The 9,401-nt window shown below is 35.4% G+C and overlaps 1 protein-coding gene across 1 annotated transcript; it reads left to right on the forward strand.

The window, feature by feature from the left end:
• Positions 1-7,310: 7,310 nt before the first annotated feature.
• LOC131158564 (fasciclin-like arabinogalactan protein 14) lies at positions 7,311-8,135 on the forward strand. Its single transcript, XM_058113432.1, has one exon. The coding sequence runs from the start codon at positions 7,311-7,313 to the stop codon at positions 8,133-8,135; it is 825 nt and encodes a 274-aa protein (XP_057969415.1).
• The last annotated feature ends 1,266 nt before the right edge of the window (positions 8,136-9,401 follow it).

Consider the following 9,401-nt stretch of genomic DNA (forward strand, 5'->3'; position numbering starts at 1 on the left):
ACCAAGGTCTAGGCGACTGAATTTCTCGGTTTGCTATATTTTTACTGTAGGTAATTAAGGGTAATTGGGGTTAAATGTTGATTAAACATTTTTAATAATACCCAATGTGTCCCAACAATCATATTTTTCGTAAAAACTATATATACCCCTTCATTTGTCAAAATTAATAACTTTGATTAGCAAATTTTTTCTCTCTAATTTTATTCTAATCAAAGTTCCCCCAAAACATATTTCCATTGCAAAATCTTTTTGGGGTTATATTTTACACTCTTCATTCTCTTCCATTCATTATTTTGAAAATCTTTTGAAGAAAACATTTTATTTTGGGGCATCTATTTCCTGCATTCATATGAATTTACTGTCACATACTCTTTCATTTCTGAAAATCATTTTGAGAGTAAACTTAAAGGTTTCTCCCGATTATTTTCTTCATAGATATTTTTTGGAGAATCTTTTTCTTATGCTTGTGAACATTTTTGCACATCATTTTCAAACCAAAAATCATGCATACTCATTTGTGCAAAAATCCCTTTGGGAGTAAAACCCTACGTTCTCCAGTTACACCTTGATAAAATATTTTTGAGAAAATCTTATTAGGGTTTAAATATTTGAAGCATTTATTATATACATTATCTTTAAAAGATTGGAAATTTATTTTAAGAAAAATAACCTTTCTCTACTGAGCATTATTTCATATCTTTAGAGAGTGCATGTTTTATGAGCTTAATGTGTACCTCCATGCTTGTATTTTCAGAAGCACTATTATGTACAAAAATGATTTTAGTGTATCGGTTGGGTTCAGCCCAGAATTGAACTAGGGAGTCTCAGCCCCATAAGTGAGATCGGTTGGGTTCATCCTAGAATTGAACTGGGGAGTCTCAGCCTCACAAGTGAGACCGATTCGGTTTAGCCCAGAAGTTAAACTGAGGTTTTCCTCACCCTGTAAGGAGAGGATGTAAATGGTTTCTACTCTATCCGTTTAAGTGAGCAGGGATAGTTTAATCCTTGGGGCATATGCCCAAGGCGAGGACATAGCCTGGTTTGGCTGAACCTTGATAACAAATATCGTGTGTTCCTCTCTCCCTATCTCATTTACTTTCCGCAATGTAATTTTCATATGTGTATGTTTGTCCATTTACAGTTATAATTATTGTACACATTCATTTAAATAAGATATGTTGCACGTGTATCTCTGCACTCATGGTTTAATTATTTTACATACACATTTGTATTATGAATGGGATATGATTTGTGGTGAATTGGCAAAATGGTTAAATAAGCCAAAAACATTTTAAAACCCAATTCACCCCCCCTCTTGAGATCACATCAATTCCAACAATATCACAAACAGGAAGATATTTTAACTTGCACTTTTCTAAACCATTGGATCAAATCTGCGATCGCTAACGCTTGCACTACTTACATGATTTCATATTCAATGCATTAAAGGATATGTGTGATTGCAAATATCGAAGTGATACACCTACCTATGCCCACATTTTGAAGATGTGTTTAAATTTTACGAATCCGTAAACTTTTGTCGCTCCGCGTATTAAATATCCACTCACCAAGTTGTCGTTGCCACTGCAGTATTTCTCTGCTACTGCGTTATTTGTCTTCTCCATTGCAGTATTTCTCTTTTGCCGCACCCATGGCCGAATTTAACAACCCTCACTCGCACCACATGGAGATTGCCCAAGGTGCTTCACCGATCTCAGAACCAAGTAACTGTCGTACTGTTCTTTGTAGTTCGTCTCATGATGGTGATAAGAATTTGTGGATACTTGACTCGGGAGCTACCGATCACATGACATCCGATGAAAATGATTTCTCTAAAATATCTCAACCCTGATGCACTTGCATTGCTAACACCAATGGGGTTATATCTCTAGTTATAGGGGCAGGAACCGTGGATTTATCACCCACTTTGTCCTTAATTAATACATTGCTTGTTCCCTCTCTTTCCCATAAATTTCTCTCCATGAGCCAAGTTACTGAAGCTTTAAACTGTGTTGTACTAATGTATTCTATTTTTTGTTTACTTTAGGATATTCTTACCAAGGAGATCATTGGGTGTGGTACTAAAAGAGGGGGGCTTTATTATGTTGACGATTTTAGTATAGGTCGTGCACATCATATGCATTTTGTGGTTGACAAGAACAAAGCGACATATTTGGCTTTGGCACCGTCAGTTAGGACATCCGTCCTTCAGTTATATGAAATATTTATTGTCAAATTTATTTTCCAATATTTTGATATCTGATTTGAAATATGAGGCTTGCATTCTTGCTAAAAGCCATAAAGCTACTTATCCTTTAAGTATGAATAAAAGCATTGTTCCTTTTGCTTTAATTCACTCGGATGTATGGGGTCCTTCTTGAATTTCTACAATATCTAGTTTCCACTGGTTTGTGATATTTGTAGATGAATGTACTTGCATGACTTGCCTCTACTTACTGAAACATAAAAATGAAGTACTGATTGTATTTCAATCCTTCCACACAATGGTTCAAACCCAATTCTCAGCTAATTTTTGGATTCTTTGATCGGATAACGGTGGTGAGTATATGAATCAACCATTTAAGGCTTTTTTTTTTAGCATCATGGCCTTATCCATGAAACCTCCTGCACACAGACTCCTCAAAAAAATGGTGTCGCTGAGAGAAAGAATCGTCATATTCTTGAAACTGCTCGGGCCCTATTACTTCGGGCTCATGTGCCTAGTCACCATTGGACTAATGCTATTGCTACGACTGTGCATCTCCTCAATCGAATGCCTTCCAAAGTCATGAATTTCAAGACTCCGTTACAAACCCTATCTACATATGATCCCTTACCTACAGTATTGATGCTTCCTCAAATTTTTGGATGTGTTGCCTTTTTCCAACTTCATAAAAATCAGCGCACGAAATTGGATCTATGTGCCATTCGATGCCTTTTCTTAATTGGGATATGGAGTACACCAAAAAGGGTATCGATGCTATGATCCGACCACCAAACGCACCTATGTAACCATGAATGTCACTTTTTTGGAATCCGAGATATTTTTCTCTTCCTCCTTACCCAATTCTCCTCGTCAGGGGGAGATTAGTAATGACAAGCCAAATTGGCTGAGTTTTGACTAGCCCAACGAACATAACACTGAAATGTATGTCAATGAGGAACCCAATACAAAAAAAGGTGTGAGTTCAGAAGTGGTTATAGGTTCTAGAGATAAGTCTACATCACCTGAAGCTGAAGCTGAAATAGAAAACCCCCCTCACGACAAAGTACCTCGAAGACCTATCTCCTGAGAATATCCTTGAGGTAAACACGTGTAGACCTTCAAACTCTAATGATAAAGATATCCATGTTGGCTACACTTTACCTTTCAGGAATAATTGTGGAATACCACAAAATAGATACTCTCCGGACATTGGAGGACGAAACTCAAAGTATCCAATCGCCAACTATGCGTCTATAAAAATGCTTTCCGAACCACTCAGGAAATTCTCAGGAGATGGGTCTTCAGGTACTTTGTCATAAGGGGAGTTTTATATTTCAAAGAAGATGGTTCGATTGATCGATACAAAGCAAGACTAGTAGCAAAAGGTTACACCTAGACATATGGTGTAGACTACCAAGAGACTTTCTCGCCGATAGCAAAATTGAACTCAGTTAGGGTATTATTATCCCTTGCTACAAACCTTGATTGGCCATTTCACCAGTTTGATGTAAAAAATGTCTTTCTCCATGGAGATCTGGAGGAGGAGGTCTACATGGATATTCCACCAGGCTATACAGTAACTTCCAAAGTTGAGGTGGTGTGCAAATTACAACGAGCATTGTATGGCTTTAAACACTCACCTAGAGCATGGTTCAGGCGATTCAGTTTGGCAATGAAGAAATATGGCTATCAACAAAGCGACTCATATCATACACTATTCTTAAAGCATCAACACTGTAAGGTCACAACTCTAATAATTTATGTAGATGACATGATTATTACAAGAGATGATTTGGAAGAAATATCAAGACTCCAAGAGCGTTTGGCGACTGAGTTTGAAATGAAAAATCTGGGAGGAGTTAAATACTTCCTAGGAATTGAGGTTGCTAGATCAAAGTAATGTATATTTCTTTCCCAACGGAAATATATCCTAGACCTTCTAGTTTAGGTGGTACTACTAGAATGCAAACATGCAGACACACCAATTGTTCAAAACCACAAACTGGGAGAATATCTAGACCATGTACCAACAAATAAAGAAAGGTACCAGAGGATAGTCAAAAAGCTCATTTATCTATCACATACTCGTCCTGATATTGCTTATGCGGTAAGTGTAGTAAGTCAATTCATGCATTGTCCGAGTGTGGATCACATGGATGTGGTGCTCAAAATTTTTCGATACTTAAAGTCATCTCTAGGGAAAGGGCTTATGTTATCAAAAAATAGACACCTCAAAGTCGAGTGATATGCAGATGCAGACTGGGCAGGAAATATATCAGATCAAAAATCCACCTTCTTGTTTGTTGGCAGGAATCTTGTAACTTGGAGAAGTAAGAAACAAAATGTGGTGGCTTTGTCAAGTGCTGAAGCTGAGTTCCGCAGAATGGCTAAAGGTCTTTGTAAACTTCTTTGGCTTAAGAGACTACTAACTGAAATAGGTTTTTCTTGTGAGATGGATTTGTTTTGTGATAATAAGGCCACAATTGATATCTCACACAATCCTATCCAACATAACCAAACTAAACACATGGAGGTGGACCGACATTTCATCAAACAAAATGTTGAGGACAAGACAATTTAATTTCCTTTTGTTTAGTCTAAAGACCAATTGACAGATGTACTCACAAAGGATGTATGTAGCAAAATCTTTTACAACTCACTTGACAAGTTGGGCACGCAAGACCTGTATGCACCAACTTGAGGGGGAGTGTTGCCATGAGTTGTAATTAATTAGAGCGATTTTAGGGAAAATCATAATTGTAAATCTCTTGTATCATGGCATTGATTGTAAATCCCTTAATACAAAGGACAATTCAAATCAGATTTTTTTTTCTTGTATATAATTACCTGTTATTCCATGTAATTGAAAACAAAGGAAATAAAGAAATTTTTTTCTTAGTTTTGATAATCTCTCCATGATTATGTCGGGAGCTGGGTTAAGGAACGCAAATAGCTTACAGGTTGCAGAGAGTTATCTTATCAATTAAGTAAATGTTCCTAGTTGCTCTCTATATATTAGTTTGATTCGTTAGATGTCAAACCCATTTCAAATATCTAATCATTATCGATCCTTCCTCCACTCTAGTTTTTATTTTCATTTTTGTTTTATTTTTAAGATGGGACAACTCATAAGGTGATATTTTCATATCAATGCCAGTTAAGCACCAAAGGCTGAAAAGAAAAAATTTTCCTATCTTTAGAATATAGTGCATGCATGCAAACTAATAAATGACCCAGTCAACGTACATTTTTTCATTCTCTTTATTCCTCCATGGAACAATAAACAAATTAGGAGAAGGAAATTATACTTTTTTCTATCCTTAGAATATCGTGATGTAGAAACTTGAAGGTTTCATTTGGAATTCGAAAAACATTAGGGAAAGAAAAAGAAAATATCAAAAAATCTATATTTTCATGTTTGATTATCAAGAAAAGTGAGAAAAATAAAATAAAAAAAATATCAAATCTATAAATAAAATTTTGATTTTACACATTATTAATGTTTATAATTAATAGAGAAGAAAAATATAAAGGAAAATAAATTTCTTCCATATTTTCCTTTCCTTTAATTTCCCCAAGCAAATTCCTTGATCCAAATGGACTAGAAATGAATGATTATTTCATGTGGGATATAGAACCCACCAATTACAAATTGTTATATTAGCTCGGGGCTATTTGGTATTGTTTTTGTTCTTGATTTTCTATTTTTGTTTCTATACAGTAAAATTGTTATATTACCTCGGGTCTATTTGGTATTGTTTTTGTTCTTGATTTTCTATTTATGTTGCACCCAGGTTTTCTGTTTTTGCTGGTGATTTTCATCTATTTGTGAAAAAACATAAAGTTAGGTTTTGTGATTTTTAATTGTTTTGGAAATCTAGTGTCAGAATATTTTAGTGTCCAGAATTAATTTTCTTGAATTAAATCATTCATTTTATACACTTTCAAATTAAATCAAAATAAAATGATCGTATGAAATATAACTAAAATATAAATATAAATATAAATAAACTTTTAAGAATAAATTTTTAAAAATAATAATGAAGCCAATTACATAATATTTTTACTATTTTTCAATTCTCATGTCCAATAAAATTTTTGTTGTAAAGTAAATTATGAAAGCATAACAATTCAGTAAAATAATATAATCATTTTCATTTTTATTATAGTGTTTTTTAATGTTTATTATTTTGTAATTTTATTATTTTAATCATACTTTTATAATATTATTTGACTTAAAGAAGAAAATGAGAAATTTTAATTGAACTTTTAATTTGTTTCAGTTTTATAGATATTAACCGAATAAGTATACTAGTTTTTGCTTTTTAGTTTTTTATTCTCATTTTAACTTTTCGTTTCTATAATTTTTGACAATGATACCAGACAACTCCTTAATGTTTGGATCATATTAAAATACTGTGATATTCACAACTAACAACACGACTTACTTGCATGAGTGCAAGTGTTGTTGTGACATCAAACATTTAGTGCATTTCAAATCTTACATCTAAGAACGGTTTCTTTCAACAACATAGAATCAGAAGCAAGAGTAATTTTTTAGGGAGCAATTAGTAACCTTTGCATGGAGTTGCTGCCACAAAGAACAACCTTTTTGTAATTGAAACGACTTCTACTCCCTTATACAGTTATACCCTCTCTTGCGTTGTAGCCACCTAGCTAAGGAATTTTTGTAAATTTATTCATGTTCATTTTCCGTATTTACAGCTCCTTCCTCAATTAAAGCACCTTCGATCATTACCTTTCAAAAAAAGAAAAAAATATTTCTCGCCAGCCAAACAAATTAGAAGGAAATAAGACTTTCTGTCCTTAGAAAATAGTGCGTGCGTGCATGCATGCAAACTACAATTACCGCACCAATTGCACCTGACCTTTGAATCTATTTTTAGATTTTCTCCGCCATTTCCTACCAAACAAATTAAATCCCATCCAATTTTGGCGAAGGCAAACAAACCAATTCCACCTACAGATATAGAAAAAATCTCATCTTGAATCCACCCATTCCAATATAAAATCTCCCCCCACCCTCACCGCCTTGCGTCTCTCCTTCTCTGCACCAACACTGTCTTGCATTTCTCAAAGAAGGATGATGAACCCTAAATCCACCCTCTCATCATGCTTCCTCCTTCTCTCCTTTTCCCTTCTTCTCTCCCCATCACTTGCCTTCAACATCACCAAAATCCTAAACCAACACCCTGAATTCAGCACCTTTAACGACTACTTGACTCAAACCCAGCTCGCCGCCGATATCAACTCCCGCCAGACCATCACCGTCCTCGCCGTCGACAATGCCGGCATGTCGGCGCTGTCGGGAAAACCACTCGATGTGGTGAAGAAGGCTCTCAGCCTCCAGGTCATCCTCGACTACTACGACATCCCCAAGATTCAAAAGCTCCCCAACAAAACCGCCACCCTCACCACGCTCTACCAGACCAGCGGCCAGGCCACCGCGCAGCGCGGCTTCCTCAAACTCACCAAACTCACCATCGACAACATCTCCTTCAGGTCTGCGAACAACGACTCGTCCTCCACAGCCATCTTGAGTCAGTCCGTGATGTCTCAGCCTTACAACATATCGGTGTTGCAAGTCGGCAACCTCATCGCTTCCGGCGGGATTGATGGAAATGCAAGCGCAAACGCAAACGCGGCGGCGAAGGCTCCTGCAGCTGCGTCGCCAAAGGCTGCGAAAAGTGAGGCTTCTCCTCCATCTCCGCCGCCTGAGGGGGACGATTCTGCTGACGCCGATGGACCTTCTGTTAGCGACAAGTCGCCCTCGCCGTCGCCGGCGGGAGCAGTTTCGGATAGCCTACCAGAAAAACCCGCTGCTTCGGGTGCACCTAAAGCCAGTTTTTATGTTGTTCTTCACGCAATGCTTGTGTCCTCGGCTTGGCTTATTATTTCAATGATGTGAAGAGAAGAAGAGGAAAAGAATGAGAGGAGGAAATCAATTAAGAGGGAATTAATGTTATATTTATTGTGTCCGATAAATTGAATAAGTGACTAAACTTTTTATATATTTTTATGTGTATACACCATAAGTTTAATATAAACATAATTTAATCATCGAATCTTCGAAACTCATGATTTAATATAACAAATAAGAAACTCATACATTGATCCTTGCTTTCAAGTGATTATCTTTGAACTGCATTTCTATTTTCTTGTGTTTTGGTTAATTTGATGGAAAAGTAGCACAAACTTCCTAGAATGAAATAAGATAGCCCCAACCACTTTTATATACTAATCACTTATGTCTGGTGATTAATTAACATTCATAACTTCTCATAATTATGACTCCTTAAATTCCGAGAAGTCATTAAAAGTCATTATTTAAAATAGATTCTTCATATTTGGAAAACCAATATAATTATAACATTATTATATTTAAAAATCTTTCATATCATGTAAATAAATATAATCATAATTTAAAACTTTTCATATTACTTAAATAAATATAATCATAATTTTATTTGAGGCAATTTATTTATGTCTTACATTCTCCCACTTAGTTCAAGTGAAATTACTTAACATAGTTGATTATAATGCGCATACATTAGTTATCATTGATATGTAGAAAACTTGTAGGAGTCATGGCGATTCCATATCATCTTTATTAACATAGTTCCTTCCATGCACTACAATACAAGTTCCACTATTTTATAACAATTATGTATACAAAATGAAAAACAAAAATAAAAGAAACATTTTCATTATCGAGTTCAAATACTAATTGAACAACATATATTAAGATTCAGTTTTGCCCATCTTTTTAACATGACAAATAAATATTTTGGGCGGCAATCCTTTCGTTAAAGGACCTGCTATCATACAATCGATGTTAATATGTTCAATTAACACTTTTTGTTTCTGTATGACCTCTTTACCAGTAAAGTATTTCAATTCCATATGCTTAGCACCCTTGGAATATTTATCATTCTTAGAGAAGAATACAACTACGGAATTATCACAATAAATTTTCAGCTGCTTGGCGATACTGTCGACTATTCCAAGTCTTGAAATAAAATTTCGCAACCAATTAGCATGAGTGTTAGCCTCAAAGCAAGCTATAAATTCAGCTCCCATAGTGGATGCAGCAATTATTGACTGCTTCGCACTCTTCCATGAAATTGCTCCTCTGGCTAGCAAGTATACATAGCCAAATGTGGACTTTCTTGTA

Source organism: Malania oleifera, chromosome 6, assembly GCF_029873635.1.
Source record: "Malania oleifera isolate guangnan ecotype guangnan chromosome 6, ASM2987363v1, whole genome shotgun sequence".
Classification (NCBI taxonomy): domain Eukaryota; kingdom Viridiplantae; phylum Streptophyta; class Magnoliopsida; order Santalales; family Ximeniaceae; genus Malania; species Malania oleifera.

Excerpts from the sequence above, each read along its gene's own strand:
- LOC131158564 (XM_058113432.1), top strand. The coding sequence starts at position 7,311 with ATGATGAACCCTAAATCCACCCTCTCATCATGCTTCCTCCTTCTCTCC.